This window comes from Trichosurus vulpecula, chromosome 7, assembly GCF_011100635.1.
Source record: "Trichosurus vulpecula isolate mTriVul1 chromosome 7, mTriVul1.pri, whole genome shotgun sequence".
Lineage (NCBI taxonomy): Eukaryota > Metazoa > Chordata > Mammalia > Diprotodontia > Phalangeridae > Trichosurus > Trichosurus vulpecula.
The window spans coordinates 9,442,696-9,465,148 of NC_050579.1; the positions used below are offsets into that span (position 1 = coordinate 9,442,696).

Genomic DNA, 22,453 nt, shown 5'->3' on the forward strand with positions numbered 1-22,453 from the left:
TAGACTTTTTGCCAAGACTGAGAAATAAAAAGAGACGCTAGTATGTCACTTTCTGAAAAGTAATAGAAATTGTCACCACAAAAGATAAATAGATACTGCCAAGAGGAAATATAGGATACACACACACACACACACACACACACACACACATACACACACACACATACACATATATACATGTATATGCATGCATGCACATACATGCTTATATACACCATAGATGTGTATTATGTATATTGGTGCATATTTAAAATATTATACATATGTATATATTTAAAATATATTATTTCCTACGGGAAAAAAACAGTACTAATACCATTGGGCAGGGTTTTTGACACGTACACTAATGACAAATTGATCATTGGTAAGTTAAACAGACATTAAAGAAAGGAATGACCAGGTGGTGATTCATAGAGGTTGTCATGGTGTAGGCGTCATTCCACACCTGGTTCAGCCTCATGACTTTCTGAACTTCTTCCCAATCTCTGCCCCATCACCTTCTCACATTGTCAGTGTCTTCAGCTCTGTGGTTTCCTCCTCTGATTGGTGAGGTCATTCCCAGAGCCTCCATTCAAAGTGCCAATGCCAGCCAATGTGGCGCAGCCCATGATTCCCTGGACCATTTCCCAACCTTTCTCCTTTCCCTAATTCCTGTCTCTCCACTACTTTTTTGTTCTCTTTTATGTGCTGTCTTCCCCCTTTAGAATGTAAGACCCTTAATGGCAGGGACCCCCAGCCCTGAGACTAGTGCCTACAATATGGTGAGTGCTTAATAAATGTTTCATCTACTTATAACCTTTGAAGTTCTACTTATAAGAGAGAGTTTGAATAAACATTAGCTGGGAATAATAGGAAAGCCCCGATGGTAGCAACCAGTGAAGGGGGGCGGGGTGGGATAGGCCAAGGTATGAAGGAATGGAATAATTCACAAACCAATGAGTCCATAAATATTTATGGAGCACCTACTACATACTAAGTGCTGGGAATACAAAGGAAAATCAAAGACAGTCCCCAGTCACAAGGAGTCTAATAGAAGAGACTTGTTCAAAGGAAGGAAAGCCTGCTTCGAGCTGAAGGACCAGGGAATCCTTGGCAGTGAAGGTGATGCCTGAACAAAGCTTTGAATGATGGCTCTGGTTTTAATCAATATAAAAGGGCATGGGAAATGAGGAAGAATTAGCACAGGCATAGTGGCAAGAAAGCATGGGGTGTGGATCAGTGACGGGCTTGGGTTTGCTGGTACACCAAATACAATTGAGGGTAGTATATTGAGCCTGCTGGATGAAAAATTCTCCAGTTCCTAGTTCACAGGATTTAAACCAGAAAGGCCTTTGCGAACACGTGGTTCAATCTTCCCATTTTACAGATGAGGAAATTGAGAGCTAGACACGTGAAGTGACCTCACCAAGGTCACAAAACTAGTAACTAGGAATACTGAAATTTGAAGGCAGGTCCTCTGCCTTGACAGAATTATCCTACTTTCTGACCATCCAGCTCCTTCCTCATTCAACCCCTTAGCAGCCTGGCATGGATCCTGGCATTACTACTCATTCCCAATATCCCCTAAAGGAGGCAAGAATCTGGAGTCCAGAAATCAAAGGGAGTCTTGAGACTACAGCAAACACCTTTTTGGTAGTCACTAAAGCCTTCTTCTAGCAAACCACATTTTCTTATTGTCTAAAGAAAAACACAAAAACATTCTAGGCAGCCAACATTCTGGTAAGAGTGAGGACACTTCTGAATTCTCATTCCAGTCCTTTCTCTACCTAGCTGGGTGACCCTGGAGAAAATTCCTCCCCTCTCTGGGAAAAGCACAATGGTTTGAGGAGTTAGCTCAGCTCCTTTCCAGCTCTAGGATCCTGTAGGCAGAAGAGGCATAAAGACCTCAAGTCCAAACCTTTGATTTTTTTTCTTTGTCCCCTTTCCCTTCCAAACATGGTCAAGTTCTCAGAAAGAAACCTTCCCGAAGGAAAATAGGGCCTCACCCCACCTAGCTGCGCCTTCTGGCAAAGCACTCACATGGGTTGGAAAGGGGGCTTTTTGTAACTAATTCTCTTCAGTACTTCTTCCTTCTATCAGACAACAGAGACAGAGTAATGACCAAGCTCTCACTGGTCCCTTGGTAGCTCACGAAGTCAGCATTGGAGAGATTCTCGCATGATGAACAGACAGTAATGGGATATGATTTACATCTTGAATGAAAATATGTTTTTTTAATCATCCAGATTTCAATCATAAAGAGAAATAACCATTTAGCCCAAGGAAGGCTTGATTCCTGGGAGTGAAACTGGTCTGCAAATTCTCATTCAGTCCTTTCATTTTCTCTGCTCCTAAATAACACATCTCTACTTGTTGTGGAGATGAAAGCAGGCCAAAAAATTCCCTGGAACTTAGGGAATCTGGGTTGGCTGGTAAGGGAGCCAACTCATGGCTCAGTGATTGGGGTGCAAGCAATTTGTTTTTCATTTTCTTGAGTTGAGTGGATGACATATATGGTGCCCTTGTACCCAGCTATAACCCCAAACTGCTTACTACTCCACATGGAGTTTTTCTCTCTGAATATGCACGTGTGTGTGTATGCATGTGTGTGTATGTGTACACACACATATGTATATATATATATACATATATATACAAATATCTATATATTATATATTTATATTTGACAGATATATTTATTGAGTTTTGTATATGTTCAGGGCACTGCATGGATATACTAAGATGAACAATATTTGAAATTTCCTTGGAGCTCACAGTCTAGGACAAAAGAGAGCAGTGTTCATACATAACATCGGTGCCCACAGAGGGCCCTGTTGGCTGTGTGGCTTGGACACTGCTCTTCAAACACCTCTACAAGACGGCAGGTCATTGTACTCATTGCTCCGGGGATGGAGTGTAATACCCACATTTCCCATCAGGTGGCACTCTGCCTACACCACAACCTTGTCACTTCTCTTGGAAAACACAGGAGATGGACCTTCTCTAAGAGGTTGTAGCTGCCTAGCTGGTGCCCAAAGGGTGATAGCCCAAAAAGCAGAGAGTCTGATAGTGCTCAAGTGACTTACTTGAATTTAGCCCCTTACTGCTTGGGTATGAATATAATCTAGAAAATGAAAAGATTGTTGCTCAAATATTAAAATATAAAATTTTCTCTCATTTCAAATCTTGGACCCCATCCCGGCCACCCATCCTTGGTTTCTCATCTCTCACTACACTTCCCTCTGAATTCATAAATTCAAAGATGTGGAATGCCATGGTTATACAGTTTGTTTTACATAGAATAAAGTGAAAGAGGCTCTACCAAATACCCTTCTGTGGAGACACTTCTTGCCTCTGATAATCTCCTAGCCCTTCTCTGTGATTCCTCACAGATCTTTAGTATGAAGAGGAAGAAGCTTGGCTACATAGACTCAGCGCATAGAAAGGAATGGGTGAAAGTTGTGTGTGCTCCTCTTCTCCACATCATCAACTAAAAGAGAAAGTCAAGGAAGATGATGGACCTCCCGTACCCCCATCACCAGGTTCCTGCCCACCTGTACCTGGCAGCCAGGCTGGCCACTGGACTTCGCTTGCTTCTGGCTATGGCTCTTGGGGGCTTTGGGAGTTCATGGAGAGAGAAATCATTTCTACATTGGCAGATTAGAAAACGTCATGAGGTCTAGGTATTCAGGGAGATCACTCTGGGAGATCTGACCTGTTGAGAAATGTTGTTGGTAATGATGCTTCTGAGGGAAGGAAGGAAGGAGAGAACCTTCTAAGCTCCCATTCTCCTTCCCATTAAGCCCCTTCCAAACCTTCAGGATTATTTGGCAGTAAAGTCCTAGAAATAAAGGACCCCCAGTATCTCCCCAAGAAGCCACCCTCTCCCTCTACCTCTCTCTCTCTCCCATACACACATACACTTCAAACGGAAACAAAATGAGTAAAGCACAGAACTAACTCAAGAATCCATGGACTACTTTGGTGAAATTATGATTCAATGAAAACATACAGATCCAAACTAGTTCAAAGCTCATATCAACATTAACTCAGATACATGTGTTCAACATGGAGAGTCACAAGACCATGAATTCTATGAACTCCCAAATACAATCATGAAAAGAGGAAAGGCGAGAAGAAGGGAAATGCAGTGATGCCCTTTGCAAGATTGGGAAGGGAGCTGGAGATTGAGAACCAACCTCCAAAAGATGTCCCACAGAAGAAATTCAATACCTAAAGCCTCTGAGGATAGAGTTGTGCAGAGGCCTCAGTACCAGCCAGCAGGCAGGAGAACAGGAAGAAGGCTATGGGCTATTCTTTACAGAAAAGAGAAAGAAATTGGAGTAATCTGGCTGCTTGGCCAGAGGCTCCCAGGAAAAAAGAAAAGAGGGAGGGACATGTCTTCACATAGCACATGGGACCCCACATTCCACTCTCAGCCAGCATCTTTGAGGCAGCTTGGTGCAGGGCCTAGAATCCTAGGCTTAGAGTAAAGAAGATCAGGGTTCAGCTACCACCTCAGACACTTACTAGCAGTTGCCCTGAACAAGTCTTCTTGTGTCTAGGGATGTGTCTCTATGTACTTTTCTAGGCTGGTCCCCAGGTAACAGACATTAAGTTAATTGTCAGACTCACCTTTGAACCCACTGAATTCTGGCAGGGCCAAATCAGAGAGTCCTCCCTTCTAGCACAAGCTGCCAGAACCCACACCATGATAAAATATCCCAGGAGGACTTTGGTGAAAATATTCTCTCAGTGACTGCTTCCCCACCCACCATAGTACTGACATGCAAACAAATATCCTGTGTGAAAGGAATGATACCGTGGGAAAAGCTCTGGAGTCAGAGGACCTGGGTTCAAATTCTGCCTCCAACACTAACTTCTTGTGTGACGTTGAATCAGCGACTTCTCTCTGGGCCTCCGTTTTCATGGGCATCGAACTGGACTGGCCTGTTTCCTTCCAGTTCTCAAGCTGAGATCCTATGAGCATCTCAGCCATATGCTACTGTCCTTGATTCCTAGTGTTAGGTCAGGGAGCTGCTGAATTCTCCCCTTGAGGTCTAAACTCCAAAGGCCACTCCATACTGTAACATTTTCATGGAGAAAGACTTGGCAACAAATATTTGCTCCTGGATCGATGGTTTCTGTTTGAGCTGAGCTGTTTGCTGAAAAGCGGTGACATGGGCCCTGGCCAAACTCAGAGGTAAGATGACATTGTAAAAGCCACTTTCATCTCCAGAAAGACTAAGCCTTGGGAAGCTCAACAGGAAAAGTCCCCCTTGGTTCTGGATCTGACTTCTACGTCCTGGAAAGAAGGCAGTCATGAAGGTCCTGGTGCTAGTTACTCTTGCTGTAAACATCTGGTCTTGTTCAGGTAGGATGCCTTGAATGGAAGGGGCAGGCTCTTCATTTCTCATGATTTCAGCTAGCGACTCCCTGTCTTCATGAGTGCTTGGCATCTTTCCATGATTCAGGTTTCCCTGTGTATGACTATGATCCAGCCATGATGAGGGAAGCTCTCAGGGCCTCGGTTGAAAAAGTGAACTCCCAGTCTCAAAGCCCAAATTTGTTCCGGGCATACAAGGGCTCAGTTAAGAGAGTAAGTAGATTTCTTAGGTGTTTTGTGTTGGGTTTTATGGGGAACGAGGGGGTTCCTACATTCCAATTTCCTTCTTGTCAATTTTGTCACCTTTAAAGATAATTTTAAAACCAGAACAGCCTCTAATTGTGTGTGTGCATGTATGTGTGCATGTGTGCATGTGTTTGCATGTGTGTGTGCATGTGTGTGTGTGTATATAAAATTTGGACCAGCCCTAGGGTCTCCTCAATGTCGAGAGCTCCCAGTGAGGAGCTGCCTGTACCAGTGCAGATGGGCACCTTCTCTGCAGCTTAGAGCCTCAGCAAGTAGCCTGAGCATGTCCAGGATCACCCAGCCAGCATGTGTCAGAAGCAGGCCTTTCTGACCTGGTGGCCAGCTCACGTCTCTCATTTGATGCTCCATCATGTAGAATTGCAGGCCCGCTGTGTTGATGTCTTACCTTCTTTGATATCCACCCTCACCATCCCACCCCTCATTTCTCATTTCCCCTTTCTTCTCTTTCCCTGCCCCTGAAGGTCATGCCTCAGTGATCAGACTGAGTCTGGGTAGCTCCAGAGGGCAGCTGTCAGGCCCGTGGGGGGAAATTACATGAAACAGATCAACAATAAATAGGTACAAGGAAGAATTTTCTTACTGTCAAAGGTGTCCACAAATTCAGTGTAAGAAATTAAAGCTTCCTTGAGATAAGGAGGCCCCTGTCATTTGACTTATTCAAACAGAAGCTCAATGAAAGATTGTCTGGAATGTTGTAGAAGGGATTCACAAAATGGACAGGGGGGTGGACCAAATGACCCAGAAAGTCAGAGCTGGGAAGGGCCATCTAGTCCAGCTCCTTCATTATAGAGCTAGAAAGCTGGGGCCAGAGAGGCTGAGTGGTTTGGTCACAACTTGGGCTGGGGCTCTGGGCTCTCCCATCCATGGCTTATTCTTCAACATCACACCCCCATCTCTGGGAGTCTATGGTGCCATACACACACACACACACACACACACACACACACACACACATGCACACTGCAGAAACCAGAGCCACAAGAGGTCACCTTGTGCGGGGCAAACCTGAGATGGCATCTCTCACCTCCCACCTCCAGACCTTTACACTGGCTGTCACCCTCCCTGTACTGTTCTTCCTCCTCAGTCCTGCCTCTTAGCTTCTCTGGCTTCCTTCAAGAATCAGCTCAAAACCCATCTTTAGCTCCAGGAGGCCTTTCCCAGCTGCTCCAGCTGCTAATGCCTTCCCTCTGAGATTTTCTTTCATCATATAGGTACATGTATGTATATACACACATACACACATATATACATTGGGTAGATGTATATAAAGATACCCGTGTGTGGACCTAGCACTTACATGTGGTCTCCTCCATTAGAATGTAAGACCTTCGAGGGTAGAGACTATTGTTTTGGTTTTTCTTTGTATCCCTAGCACTTAATACAGGGCTTGGTATACAGTGGTGCTTAATAAATGCTGGTTGCCTGTCTGTTCCCCACCCTTCAGTGCTAGCGGCAAAATCAGGAAGCCTCTCAGGTTATCCTAGTTTCAGACCTTTCAGGAAGATTGAGAAGGGGGCAGCTAGGTGGCGCAGTGAGTACAGCACCAGCCCTGGAGTCAGAAGGACTTGAGTTTAAATCCAGACTCAGACACACTTACTTGGGCAAGTCACTTAGCTCCAATTGCCCTGCCTTCCCCCCCTCCAAAAGAAAAAAAAAACAAATAAACAAAAAAAAAGATTGAGAAGGAGGTGGAGAGGTAAAGGACAGAAAGCCAGCCTCCCAGGTAGGGAAAGCTGGGCTTACATTCCATCTTTGACCCCTTTCTGTGGCATCCAACCTGTCACTCACCCAGCCTCTCCATGCCCCAGGAAACTCTGAAAGAGCCTCAGTCAAAGGGCTGGCGTTGATCTGCATTGCTGGAGGGAGGTTCCTCACTGGAAGGCCCACGTACCAAGGAAATCTGATCGGACTGAGTTCAAAAAAATTGTTTAAAATCAGACAGCTTATAACTAGTGTTAAACCAAATGCTCACCCTGCTGGTATGGGGGAGAAGCTCCTTAATGTTTGCATTGGAGATCATCAGCCTAGGTGGGGCTGGATAACTCAGGGTGGCCCAAATCACTCTGCAAATGTACAGTTTGACTTTTTCCCTCAAGGGAAATATTGGCTAACTATGAAGTTGCGGGGTTTCTACAATATGACAACCAGTCGACAGGCATTAATTAAGGACCTTCTGTGTGTCAGGCACTGACAGGGAAACAGAAAAACAGTGAGATAGAGCCCGGCCTCCTGGCGCTTACAGCCTATGTGGGAGACAGCACGCACACGTACAAGTAGAAACAAAATAAATACAATGTATTGGAGGGAGGAGGAAGTGGAGGCAACGTGTGTTTCCGGTCGTCTCAGCGCAGCAACGTAATCAGCCAAGAGCTAACCAGCGCCTCATTGGCCGCTGCACTGATTCCCTTCCCCAAGGTCAACTTCGTGAATGAGAATGATTTGATCATGGACATAGACTTCAGGATCCGAGAGACTGAATGTAGGAAAGAGTCCGGAAACCCTCCGAGTACCTGCGACTTCAAAATGGGCTATTACGTGGTAAGCCAACTTGTCACATGGCCTGCTTTGGTCAAACCCATCCTACCGTCAATACTGTTGTTCTTTGTGGGCTCAAGAGTTCACCCACAAGAATCAGGACATCCAGACAGCTACAGGTGAAGGCAGCTTGCCTAGAGAAGTGCCAGAGGCTGGAAGCAGGAGACAGTACTGGCACATCCTGGGTACAGGAAAGCCTTGTAGAGCCTTTGTCTGGCATATACTACCATGGTCTGGGTGGGTCACACACACAGAGCCCACATAAAAGGAAGCTGAAAAGTGAGGGAGGGGTGAGTTGGCAGGGTGGGGACCTGCTCAAAGGAAAGGTGGACACATCTGGACAGGGCACTCCCTTCCTCAGCTTTGCCTTCATGGACAGCATTGTCTTTCTGCAATTGGTTTCCCCTCTTTTCTTAGAGTCCAGCAAGTTTAAGGCCCCACCCCTTTTCTGTTCGTGTTTGACAGCCAACAGCATCCTGCAGAAGCACCGTAGAGATCTCCACTGAGCAGGTGCAGAGCGTGTGGGTCCGCTGCCACCGTCCCTTCCCCACCTCTGATTCCAGTAGCAGTGAAGAGGTGAGCCAGAGTGGTCCATGCAGCCTTGGACATGGAGCTTCCTTTAGGATTTGTGCCTCTTTGTTGGGCAGAAAAGTGGTGTAATAAACACAACTGAACAAATTAAGCAGGTATAGATCGGCCATGGCAATGCTCCTGACACACCCTCTGTTGGGCACAAGGGCTGGAAATGACACAGAGCTGGATCCGTATAAATGCCTTGTGGCCAGTTTGACTCTGAAAAGACACCATGGAGAACAAGATCATGGCCCAAACACAGCAAACCACAACCCCTCCCCAAACCGAAGGACTTCACATTCAATACACATGGCCCTCTCTCCTCCCAACCGCATGTTGCTGATTGACATCAGCCTTAACTCCCCCTCCCCAAAGGTCACTCAGACCAAAGGCCTGATTTCTTTCCCAGCTCTATTGCTCTCTGCCTTCATTATAAAGAACATCTTTGGCATTCACTGATGGGCCTGCATATGCCCAGGCTGAGTTTGGCAGGGTACTTGCCTCTGATGTCTCGGTAGCAGTCCTACCATGCTTAGATGCCCATGTCTCAGGCTCTTTCCTGATTACACAGAATTCCAGGTTAGCCCCAGCTTCTGCCTGTAGATCCTCTGAGTGGAAGGCTCCCACCCTGTCCGGAGGGGTCCGGTTCACTTTGGGGACAGCTCCAAGGGTCAGGAAGCTCTTCATGGCAGTGATATCCAGCCTTAGCCCTTCCCTCCACTGCCCCTGGTTCTGCCCCTGGGGCCCAGCAGATGGAGCTTTTTCCCTCCTCCCTCTGTATGACTGGGGCTTGATATGGATCCCTTCTACTGAGTCCTTTCCCAAGCCTTCTGCACAGCCTGGAGGAGTTCCCCTAAGTCTTTGAAGGCTGCCCCATAGAGTCTGAATCTTATGAGTGGCTGTTCACCGCCCCCCCCCACCCCAGACTCTCCCAGCTAAGTCTGAGGCGGCTCATCTCAGACAACCACAGGGGGCGTTCCTCACAGAACACACACTAAGTTATTGAGGTCTGACTCTTCACTGGTGAGGAGGAGACCCAACCAGTGAAATCTCTGATCCTTGAGACAAAAAATGCTCTGTTATAACTTGGCCTATGGATAATATCTGTCAAAAGGCTCTGCCATAGTATGCTGCCTTGCCCCCTAAAAGGCCTCCTGCAGCCTGGGAGAGCCCTGCTGGCTGGAGCTGAATGCGCGTGCATGCACACGTGTGTGTGTGTGCGCGCGCGCGCGCATCTCTCTCCTCTTTTCTGCCTTTGTCTAGATTTTTGGGAGCAGACTGGGATCATACAACTGGAGAAGCTATTACATGAGAGGTAAGCAGGGATCTGGGGGCCGGGGTAGGGATGGTCTCGAGACTCCAAACCCCATTTACTTAATGGTTTGTTCTTTGTGCGATCGTGTGTGGGGGTCAGAAGGGAGCTCCAGGCCATGCAGTCTAGGCCACAGCTGACCCTCTTCTCTAGCTCACTGTCATTGTCACTAACATTGGAAAGAGCCCCTAGAGATTTAGAAGACACTTTACAGACAGAATTTTGTCTAATTTGATTCTCTCCATTTTACAGATGGGGAAACTAAGACCATGAGCAGTTAAGTGACTTGGCAGGGGTCATACAGCTTGTGTCTAATCCTAATGTCCCCAATAGGGACAGGGGGCAGCATCATAGTTCATATAGTGCCAGGCCTGGAGTCAGGAAGACTCATCTTTCTGAGTTCAAATCCGGCCTCAGACACTCACTAGCCGTGTGGCCCTGGGCAAGTCACTTAACGCTGTTTGCCTCAGTTTCCTCATCTATAAAATAAGCTGGAGAAGGAAATGGCAAGCCACACCGGTATCTTTACCAAGAAAATTACAAACAGGGTCATGAAGAGTCAGACACAACTGAAACCAACTCAACACAACAGTGACCACCCACTACTCCTGATTCTGCCCTTGAGGGCCAAGCATGCTGGTGCTTCTCTGTTTTGGCCTAGGGATTTCCTCACTGGGAACTTCACACACAGATGACCAAAAGAAAATTGATGACCTTGCTGACGGCAAGGACCCTCTCCCCCTTTGTCTTCATAGCCTCAGTTCCTAGCCCAGTGCCCAAACCTCACAAGGACTTTACAAGGTTCTATAATCATGCCCATCACGTCGTGAGCCTGATGATGAGAGGGGCATGTCTCTGAGAAGTTCAAGTCACTTTTGGCCAATTGTGACCTGTGGTCCCTATTTTGCAGATCTAGACAGCGATGAGTCCAGAAGTGGGCCACTTTATCAGAGGTCTTTGGGTAAGTTACAGCGTGCTCTGCCACATGACAAACATACATGGCCACTCTTCTGATGGCCTGGAACCCTGGGCAGGCACAGCACCAAGAGACATGAATTCATGATCTGCCAACAAAAATGGAAGAGAAAGGGTTGCCTAGATTGGCTTCCCAAATCACATGTTTAAACCACTTTAGATCTGCCAAAGTTAAACTTGGCCTGTGTGTGATGCAGTGCGAAGACCTGGGGTCAAAATGCCCCAAGTCCACAGGACTTTGTCCAAATCCCAGCTCAGACTTCTGTGATCTTGGGGTCATTTACCATTTCCAAGCCTCAGTGTCCTTGTCTGTAAAATGGGGTGGTTAGGGGTGGCCAGGTGTCCTCTAAGACCGTTCTAACTCTAGGATCCCAGGAATGCTCTCAGATCCTGTGAAGTCAGCAATGTCTTCAGTCACGTCTGTGTCTTCTGGATCCCTTCCTTTCCCTGTTCCTCCTCTTTCCTCTAGGCCACTAGGCAAGATTTGGTTGGCTGGAGATTTGGTCAGGAGGCCCCCATTAACAGATCCCTTTGTAAATCATTGCAAACCAACAGGGAATTAAAACTAAAATGAATACTGATTTATCATTTCAGTCTCAAATCCCATGAAGTGTGGTGGCATGTATTCAAATTCCCACTGTTAGAGTCGTAATTAGCTCTGTCCTAATGTCTTAATATACATCTAACAAGGTACATGGGTAGCCATCCACACTCTAGTGCCCTGTGCCTCTCACACAGTAGATACCTACTGTCACCCTCTAAGCTGATTGGTTCTTTCCACCCTGGCATTTCAAAGTTCCCAGAGAAGCGCCACCATCACGGTTACATTCAAATTCTCAGAATCCGAGGGATGTTCCTGTTGTGGAGGGAATATATTCTCCTGTATTTCAGTTCTTGAGCCCCTACCAATGTGTCTTCATTTACACAAACCAGCCACTTACAGTGATGACACTTTTAGAGCATAACCATTTACTTAACAACAAAGCAATAGAAATAACGTATTATTTTATATTGTCATTAATATATTACATGTGCCATATAGTAAATATATTTAAACTAATGGAGCAAAAATAAATATTAACATAATCCGTGCACAAACCTAACACATGCTCTCCCACCAATCCATTCAGTATCTGTAAGCAAAATTGGACACACACACAAACCTGGAAAAAGATACCTGATTGAGGAAAATCCAGGTGCTTAGAGTAAGTCACGAACACTAAGTTTCGGTGTCCTTTTCCTGCTTCAGGAACCACCCAAAGCAGTTCTTTGGTGAACTTAACTTCTATAACAAACAACTGCTTCCGCTGCTGATTTAATCCATGCTGTGCTACTCTTCAACAGCAACTATAGTGTCCATCACTTCCAGCTGAAAACTTAACTGAGGCAGCTCCAAAATCTCCTTTGACTTCTTTCTCTCTCCTGTCTTTTTGGGGTCAGACTCTGGACCCCACCTTAGATTATGGTTAGTAAACAAGATTTCATCTTCATTCCATAATCAGATAAATTACATTTGTGCCTTAATCATAAAACAGTTCGGGTGCCCATATCACTCCAGCATACTACAGCTTGTCACCTTCAAAAGGCAACACCTGTTTCAGGACTATCACCCAGAGTAACCATTTCTCTTAGAAATCTGATCAAAACAAGCTTAACTCCACCACAGACTGCTCCATATGGAAAAGCAGCACCATAAAGAGGCATTGCACTTACCACACCTGTTGGACCCACCACCTGATCCTCTCATGGCCCAGAAGCCCGCACACCTGGGGTGATTTTCATGAGGGTGACAATGATCATTTTGAGCTGGAAGGGAACTTGGAGGTCAACAAGCCCAACCCTGCCCTATCACAAACAGAAGCCTAGAGCATGAACAACTTGCCCAAGGTCAAGTGTGTGTGTCAGAGCCAGAATTAGAACCCAGGTCATCTGACTCCAAATTCAGTCATCTTAACAAGGGTGATAACTCACATTTCTAAGCAAGGTTATAGAAATCATGGCTATGAAACAATAAAACTCTAAAAAAAAGAAAAAACAGATCACAGCACTCCTCCTCATGAGCACCACTCTTTCCAAAGTTGTCTCCTTGGAAGACCTGTTTCACCTATTCAAAGTGTGTGGCCACCACTCTAAACAAAGCTGAAATTCCTCATGCTTAAAACCTGAGAGTAGCCAGAACTTAGGTGTCTCCACTCTCTTTTAAAGGCATAAGGAATATGGAGGTGTTTCCGCCCCGAAGCAGAAGACGCCAGAATGAGTGGAATCAATACAGTGTCTTTGAATAGCCGTGGTGAGGTAAGTGAACTGAACTCAGTGGAATGTCTGGCCTCCAGCCAGAGCATGGGAGACATATATAGACTTTTAGGCTGATTTGTTTTTAATAACCCTGGAGGCAGGGGAAGAGGCTCCATATTCCAACCACTCTTTCTTCTGCTTGCCCCTTCCCAACCATCACCTCAGTTGAGCAAGACCACTAGGGTCAGGGAAGGTAAATTCTGGTAGAGGCTGGATGGAAGAAGGGTCCCAAAAACCAGGTTGTACTGAGAATGACCCCTGGTCACTGAAGTGATCCATTTGAGCTGGATGCTTCTGACTTCTCTGCAGCCTTTGCCTGTCAATCACCCTCTTCTCCATGATGCTCTCCTCTCTCCAGGTTTCTGTGACTGTCCTGGCTCTCCTTCTACCTATCTGACCATCCTTTCTCAGTCTCCTGTGCTGTGCCCCCTAACTGTAGGTATCCCCCAAGGCTCTGTCCTGGGCCCTCTTCTGTTCTTTCTCTTTCCTCTTTCATTTGCTGATCTCATCAGGATTCAATGATCATCTCTATGCTGATGATTATCAGATGGACTAATCAAGGCTTAACCTCTCTCCCAATCTCCAGACTCACATCTCCAGCTGCCTATTAGAAATCTCTAACTGGATGTCCCTCAACATGCTCTAAGCTGAACTCATTCTCTTTTCCCAACGCCCCCCCACTTTCCAAGCTTCCCCACTACTCTTGAGATCACCAGCATCCTCCCAGTCACCCAGCCTTGCAACCGGGGATCATCCTGGACACCTTACTGTTTCTCACCCCATGCCTGCCATATCCAATCTGTTGTAAGGTCTGCTGATTTTCCTTTTGTAACATCTCTTGTGTGCTCCCCCTCCTCTCTGACCCCAGGAAAGGTCTTCATCACCTCACACTCAAACTATGCCAGTAGCCTGGTGGTTGGCCTCCTTGCCTCAAGCCTCTCCCCACTCTACTCTGTCCCCCACTCAGCTGCCAAAATGCTCATCTGGCCACATCACCTCCATACTCAACAAGCCCTCCCTATCTGCTCCAGGATCAAGTATAAATCTGCTGCCATTCAAAGCCCTTCATAACCTGCCCCCTCCCACCTTTCCAGTCCTCATACACCTTATTCCCCAACACATACTCCTCAATCTAGTGACACTGACCCCCAGCTGTTCCATCTCCTGACTCCAAGCGTTTCCTCTGACTCTGCCCCTTCCCTCCCCAACACCTGGAATGCTCTCCCTCCTCATCTCGGCCTCCAGGCTTCATCTCACTTGATTTTCACAATAACTGTCCCCCAGGAGAAAGAGCCCTGGCTTTGTAGTTGAAGGATCTGGGTTCGAATTTCATCTGTGTAACTTACTACCTAAGTCACCTTGGACAGGTAGTTCTTGACCTTAATGGATCTTGGTTTCCTCATCTATAAAATGAGGAGGGGTGGGACAGAAGATCTCCAAGATCATGCATAGCTTTGAATCCTATGGATTCTGTGAGACAAGCATAGCCCTCTTTCCCAGACGAAGAAACTGAAATTCAAAGAGTTTAAGTAATCTTCTCAACAATTCATAGTTGGGAAAAAGGGAAAGAGAACTAAAATCTAGGATGCACTCCTCCCCCTCCCCTAGTGTGCTCCCTGTCCCCCATCTGGATGTTTCTATAAACACATATTTGGGTCTATGTGTATATACGGTGGATACATCAACATACAGTAACCGTAATATACTGAAGATATAGATATGTACACATACATACATACATACACACACAGTAAAAGGAAGGACTTGGAATCTGTGACCTTTTCCTCTATCCCTCGAGATAAACAGAGAGATTCTCTATCTCCATGCAGACACACTACAACATACTCAGAAGCACATGTATCCCACTGAGGCACACCCAAGGGCTATGACCAAAGTGGGACAGGGCCCAGGTTTCTCCTTACAGCATTCCCTGGATATCGAGCCCAATCCAAAGAGTCAGTAAACGTCTACCATGGGCTGGGCCATCCAGAATCCCCTGGACCCCCGGCCTGTCTGCTGTGGTCACACAGCAAGTGAGTATTGGAGAACTGGATTCCAAAGCACCATCTGCCCTGCCCCACAAATGCTGATGGCACAGGAATGAATCAATCAATCAATCTATGAGTGAATGAATAAGATAAGCCCCACCACCAGCCCTTTATTTGCCTCTTTCTTCTCTGTCTTTATTAACAGTGAAATGGTCGCAGCAGGACCCGATGCCAAGAAGGACGAAGGCAGCACAAAGCGTTCACCCCTGGGGTTCAGTCTTGTTGCCTATGTTCTTGTGGTTTTTATCACCTCCCTTCTACAATAAAACCTTGCTCCTCCATTGCCTCTCCATTCTTTAAAGAAAAATGATCTTTAGATGGTACGCAATATGCTTAAGATACATGAAACTTGAAATTTGCTAGAATTACTAGAGTGGCATTTGAGGCTCCTTAGAAGGAATGGCTGCAGTTAGATCTGGGGTCCTTCTACAAGCTTCCTGTCTAAGGGTTCTGCCCTCAGCTCAAAGACTTACAGTGAGAAGGAGGATAGGGAAGTAAAGGAAAGGGATGTGAGCCCTCCCACCTCTGAGGCAGCCATGCTTTCTCTGTGACCTCTGTGACCATGAGAAACCTTTGAGAGGTTTCTCTGTGTGTTAGTCATCAGCCGACAGGCATTTGTTAAACACCTGCTACATGCCAGGCACTGCACTAAGTGCTGGGGATACAAAAGAAAGGAACTTAAATAAACAAAGATGATCAAATAAATAAATAAATGGATAGATAGTTAGATCTATGGATGAGTAGGTAGATAGATAGATAGATAGATAGATAGATAGATAGATAGATGGATGGATGGATGGATGGACAGACAGATGGATGGATAAACAGATGGATGGATGGATGGATGAATAAATGGATGGATGGATGGATAGATGGATGGATGGATGGATGGATGGATGGATGGATGGATGGATGGATGGACAGATGGATAGACAGATGGATAGGTGGATGGACGGATGGATGGATGGATGAATGGATGGATGGATGGATGGGTAGATCTATGGATAGATGGATAGATAGATAGATACATAGATACATAGATAGGCAGATGGAGACAGACAGACAGAGAGAAGGAGAGAGACAGATGGACAGATGGATAATTGAACAGATGGATGGATGGATGGATGGATGGATGGATAGTGTGTTGGTAATCAAAATGGGCTCCTTAGCACTTAGTTCAACAAGTGCCCTTGAAGAGTTTGGCCTTTGTTTCCTTTGATTAATTCAGTGTCTTTGACTGAGTCTTACTAGGTGCTAAGCCCCAGGCCCAAATCCCTATTAGGTGTAAAACCTTAGTGGGTGTGGATTGGCAACTAAGGTGGGGCCCAAGGTAGGACTAACTCCAGGGAGGGCCTAGTTTACATGTCTGGGAAAGCAGAGGCTTTTAGACCATGTGGGTTTAAGTCCGCCTCTTTGTGACAATTCTAGGTCACGTGGGTGAGTCGCATGCATGACTCACCCCCAACGCTGAAAAAGATATAAAAACCAGGGGTTGGCTGTCTGTTACTTGGAGCTCTTTGCCACAGCAGTGGTGGTGCACATGACTCTGGGCCAGCCCTTGTTCTGAGCCCCCAGGCTGAACCTAGATGTTGGTAACTATGAATTGTATTGGGTCTGTCTGTTGATGTTTGTAATTTATTTCTATTTTGTTCTGAAGTTCAGGATGCTGGCTTTTTCCCCTGAACTAAGTGAATGCTGTCTGTATGCTGAATTGAAGTAAGCTTGTCAACCCTTTCAACCTTGCTTTCCTTACTAAAGCAGATCAAAAGAACCTGTGCTTTCCCAGTGTGCTGGCAGCTTTCTGGGTGCTGGCTGTGGGTGGATCTTACACCCCCACAGAAGCTGCTAGAAGGATTGTTGAAACAGATAGATAGATAGATAGATAGATAGATAGATAGATAGATAGATAGATAGATGATAGACAGATGGAGATAGACAGATATATACAGAGAGAGAGGAAGGGAGAGATAGAGATGGACAGAGACAGATAGATGGATGGATGGATAGATAGATAGATAGACAGATAGATGATGGATAGACAGACAAATAGATAACCAATTTTCCATGTGACACTCTCTGTACCCAGTCACTGGAGCCCCTCACCCAAGGGCCTGAAGTGTGGTGATTAGTAGACTTGTGTACCCATGTGAGCTCCTACTCTCAGGCTTGTGTGTGATGGGGCCTGTGTGTCTCTGACTTTGAGCCCCCAATGCCCTCCTTCCCTCTGAGAGCCCACTAGGCCGAGTCCAGCCTTGACTGACAAGCTGGTCACCCTGTTGGTCTGTTTGCAGTACAAACCTTCTTGTGGCCCCCAGAAGAGAAAGCTTCTCAGAAGCAGGTGAGATACATTCCCCTAAGTGCCCAGGCCTCTCACCCCTGCGTTGACTCCCTCTCATTCTTGGGGAATGGGAGCCTCCCTGAGCCCAGGGACACTTGGCAAATAAGGCTGAGCCAAGAACTCAAATACTCAAGCTCATCCAAGTCAGAGATTTGGAGTCACAGGGTCTGGGTTCAAGTCCCGGCTCAGCAGCTTCTCTGAGACTCATTTTCCACATTTGGGACACAAAAGGCTTGGATTCAATGATTCCTCAGGTCCCTTCCAGGTCCAAACCCTCTAACTCTATGAGCAGAGAGCGAGGCTCTCCCTCCACCCAAGCCTTGTTCCCTCTATCCTAGTCTCAATTCCCTTCCCTCCCTCCTGGACACAGCAGCATGGGGCTTAGAATTTGGGATCCAAAGACCTGGATCCGAATCTTAGCTCTTCTGATTACTGCCAAGTGACCTTAGGCAAGTCATTTTCCTCTATCCAACCTGGGGTGCCTTCCGGCTCCAAACCTAGCTAGGATCCAAGGTCCTTTCCCCTCCCCCTCCACTTCTTATCTGTAGGATGGGAGTGAGCAGCCTTTCACAGACTCCTCTCATAGGCTAGAAACTAGTGATCCACATCACCTGCCTCCCAGCCTGCACCACCTTGTCTTCATTTGTCTCCTGGCACCCTCTAGCAGTGAATGCCAAGCCCAGGGGCTTCTCCCTGGTGCTTCCCATCTGCTGCCCTTCAGCCCCACGGGTCCCAGCCAGTGCAAAAACACAAGGAGAGTAAATGGAATACCAGAGCCACAGAAAAGCAAGGGAGCCAGTGTGAGGAGTTGGGCCACAGAGTTCCCGAAGGGCGGCTGAGTGACTCAGTGGACAGAGCTCCGGGCCTGGAGTCACGAAGACCCGAGTCCCAATCCAGCCTCAGACACATTCTAGCAGTGTGACCCTGGCCAAGGCACTTTGCCTCCGGCCTCCTCAGCTTCTTCATCTGTAAAATGACGCTGATAATGTCACCTCCTTCCCCAAATGAGGCACTAGTGAAGTGCTTCACGCCCCCTTAAATTAGCGCCAATATTTTTATTTTTCCACTTTCCACAAAACTTTTTTGTTCATACACTTCCTTCCTTTAGTCATCACAGATCCTCTCCCCAAAGGTCCAATGCTGCTGACACAAGCCAGGAGTGAGGAGGAGGTGAAGCTACAGGAAGGCCAGACCTGGCACTTGCCCCAACCCTGGAAAGCAGGGGAACCAAATTGGGACCAGAGAAGGAATGAGCCTGGTTAATTCTTGGGAGGCTCTGAGGCCTTAGGAAGGCCTCGCTTCAGTTTCCCCATCAGCAAAATGGGAAAATGCTCCATTTGCTGCTTACCCCCAGGAACATCTCAGCAAACTGCAATGCTATGGAAGTGCAAACAGTTGTTCCTGCTAATCATTATCACCCAGCTGGCTGCTGGCTTTGGACTGGCACTTCCCTGAAATGCCGGTGGTCCTCCATCTTCTCCTGTTGGCCATGCCCTAGGACCAACTGACCGACTGAGAACTTTGACTGGGATTCTGGCTTAATTTGTGAAAGGCAGCCTCATTTGCTGCTGTCCAACAGGCAATTATTAAGTGCTGACTGTGTGCAAAGCTCTGTACTAGGCACTGCCTGCAAGTCGACGTCTCTTCTCCCAAGGCCCTAAGCAATCTGTGGTAAGCCCACCTATCTTCCCAACTCCGTCTACCAGGACCCTCCCATCAGGGCCCCTCCTTCCTCCCAGGTCAGTCTTCTGAAAGGACACATTTCAAACCTTCCCCTGTAAGATTCTTGAAAGTCAAGACCATTTCACTCTGTATCTTTGTATCTGATGCAGTGTCTGACACATAGTAGGCACGTTTAAAATACTTATCTATTGGTTGAGTTCTCAACTGATGTCGGCACACACTGAAAAAAAAGAAAGAGAGAGAGAGAGAGAGAGAGAGAGAGAAAAGGAAAGAAAGAAAACAAAAGAGAATCAGAAAGCAAATCAACACCTGGAAAAAAATCTGACACCCCTGAAACATTTTACAGTCACAGGCCTCCCCCACCTCTGCAGGGAGGGGCCAAAGCATCTTCTTCTCCCCTTTCTTCTTGGGATGAGCTAGTCCTGGCTGATCTAGTCCTGGCTGACTCTGCAATGTTCCTCTTTGATTGTTTGTGGAGAACCTTGTTGTAGTCATGGTGGGTCTTGTTTCCTTGGTTCTACTGGTTTCTTTTTCCATCTGTTCATCTAGCCTTTCCAGGCTTCTCTAGATCCATTCCATTCATCAGTCCTTAAACCACAGAAATGCTCCGCTATGTTCCACACCTCCATTCACCAACCAGTGGGTATCCACTTTGCATCCAGCTCTTTTGGTGTCTATATGCCAGCTTTCTTCTCATTGGTGACCTCCTCTGAGTGTGTGTGTAGCCATGGAGTCTCTGGGTCAAAGGATGTGAGACATCTTGTCATAGTGGTGGTGGTTCTGCCATTTTTCAGTTGTGTCTGACTCTCTATGATCCCATTTGGGGTTTTCTTGGCCAAGATGCTGGATTGATTCACCATTTCCTTGTCCAGCTCATTTTACAGATGAGGAAACTGAGGCAAAAATGGTTAAGTGACTTGCCCAGGGTCACCTGGCTAGGAAGTGTCTGAGGCCAGTCAGGTCTTCCTGACTCCAGGTCTGGCGCTCTATCCATTCTGCCACCAAACTACCCCAGGACATTTTGGTCACTTTATTTCCATCATTCCAGGCTGCTTTCCAAAATGGTTGCACCAATCCACAGCTCCACCTTCAAGGTCTTAGTGTGCCACTTCCCACAACTCTTCCTGGTTATTCCCTGACTTGTAGTCAGAAAGTCTGAATTCAAATTTGCCTCAGACATTTACTCAGCCATGTGACCCTGGCCAAGTGTATTAACCTCTCTTAGTCTCAGTTTCCCCATCTCTAAATTGGTTATGATAACAGCACTTAACCTCCCAGGGTTGTCGTGAGGACCGAATGAATTAATGCATAAAAGAGCATTGCCAGTCTTGAAGTGTTCTGTAACTGCTGGCCGTTATGACCGTGGGACTGAGGCTGGTGCCTATAACTGCTGCCTTCTTCCCCAAAACTTAGCTGCAGGGTCTTCCTAGCTGTACCCAGAGGGCAGTGAAGAGGGGCATGGTGGGTGTGAACAGGCAGCAACATATAACCACTGAGGAACTTCAAAAAACAGGAGGAAAGCATGTCACTAGAATCCGTATCCAAGCAAGGGTGGTGGCGCTGGGAGATATGTTACAGGAGCGGGGCTGATTCCCTACAGCAAACCTACGGGACAGCACAGGACAAGCAGGTCTGCATGACTCTGGTCTTGCCCCATTTCGGGGAACAGCCAAACCAATGAGGTCTCAGAGCCACAGACCCAGCTGACGATGGACCGCTCATAGTCAGTCTCATATTCCACAGGCTGCCCACCCTGGGATTTGGAGATGGACGGAACCTAAGAGGTCTCATGTGTGACAGAAGAAGAAACTGAGGTCTGAGGGGGGAGGGACTTGTCCGAGGTCACAGTGACAGAGCTGAGCTCTCTGGTCCCACAACCAAATTTTTCTTCTTCTGTCTCCCTGATTGTCATCTGACAGATAGCAGGAGTCTGGACTCTGAGAACCTTCTAGCTGCTCTGTAAGTGCCGGCTGCACCTCGACAGCTCTAGAGCTGGGCTCTGGATGCCCTGTCTTTGTGGATCACTGGTGGAAGGCTATCTCTGGAAAGGCTGGCTGCTGGTCCAGGAGCTTTGTTTTCCATGCTGCTGATGCCTCATCGAATGTACAGTAAGATCAAAGCTGTATGCAGATGGCCCGGCTCAGGGAACTGCCTTCCCGCCTCCAGCTCTCTAAATTATTCAAGCTTTCCACAGCAATCACTCACCAAAGTGTCAGGGACTCTTAGCGCCCCACCCTCAGCCAGCTCCGACTCTGTTTCTTTTTCCAGTTTGGGCAGTTTGAGGATAGAAGGGCCCGAGGAGAATTCACCAGGTGTCAGAAAAGGTAAGGACATTTAGAGATCTCTCTGCCGCTCTCCAATGCATCTATGGCCCGTTACTGCATCGGACATTTATTTGGGTGTGAATTGTATCACAGACTGAAAGCTGAAAGGGACCTCAGGGCCAGCTAGTCCAGCCCCCTCACCTACACATGGGGAAACTGAGGCCTGCCCACTGTGGTCCTTATAGCAAGTGGCTGAGAAAGGATTTGAATCCAGCTCCCTGGACTCCAAATTCAGCACCCTGTCCACTGCAGGGAGAACTCACCCAGATGAGACTATAAGTCCTAGAAGCCAAGTCTGCATTCCCCAGGGGTGGATATGGAACTTGATGAGGGCCTAAGCATGGGGGCTGGTGAGGTCACCAGTTAACCATTCAGCAAGCATTTATTAAGCACCTACAATGTGCTGGAACCTCTGGGTTCTGGGGACACAAAAAGTGACACAGCCCCTGCTCATGATGAGCTCACATTCAGACAGAGAGACAGCAGGGACACATATAAAGTATGTACAGCACCGATATAAAGGATACAAGGGCACAAGGCAGCTTGGGAGTGAGGCACAGCCTGGTCAAAGATTCTCTCCAAAGACAGCGTCTGAGCTGCGCTTTAAAGGAAGAGAGGGACTGTCTAAGGAAGAGGTGAGAAGGGAGGGCATTCCAGGCAGGGGGTGCTGCCGGGGGACACCGGACAGGCTGGAAAGAGAGGTGGGGGCAAGGTGTGTAGGGCATTAAATACTGGACA

General features: G+C 47.0%; 1 protein-coding gene across 1 annotated transcript; it reads left to right on the forward strand.

Annotated features, from left to right (window-relative positions):
* Positions 1-5,165: 5,165 nt before the first annotated feature.
* SPP2 (secreted phosphoprotein 2) lies at positions 5,166-15,651 on the forward strand. The gene is made up of 8 exons (XM_036769241.1): positions 5,166-5,353; positions 5,454-5,578; positions 8,048-8,170; positions 8,633-8,743; positions 10,004-10,055; positions 10,963-11,013; positions 13,233-13,322; positions 15,516-15,651. The coding sequence occupies exons 1-7, from the start codon at positions 5,302-5,304 to the stop codon at positions 13,310-13,312; spliced, it is 594 nt and encodes a 197-aa protein (XP_036625136.1). The 5' UTR covers positions 5,166-5,301; the 3' UTR covers positions 13,313-13,322; positions 15,516-15,651.
* The last annotated feature ends 6,802 nt before the right edge of the window (positions 15,652-22,453 follow it).

What these genes read in the sequence shown, in the direction of transcription:
- SPP2 (XM_036769241.1), top strand. Translation starts at nt 5,302, where the DNA reads ATGAAGGTCCTGGTGCTAGTTACTCTTGCTGTAAACATCTGGTCTTGT. An exon ending in TCAAAATGGGCTATTACGTG is followed by an intron (nt 8,171 to 8,632) that starts GTAAGCCAACTT and finishes CGTGTTTGACAG; the next exon opens with CCAACAGCATCCTGCAGAAG. An exon ending in ATTCCAGTAGCAGTGAAGAG is followed by an intron (nt 8,744 to 10,003) that starts GTGAGCCAGAGT and finishes GCCTTTGTCTAG; the next exon opens with ATTTTTGGGAGCAGACTGGG.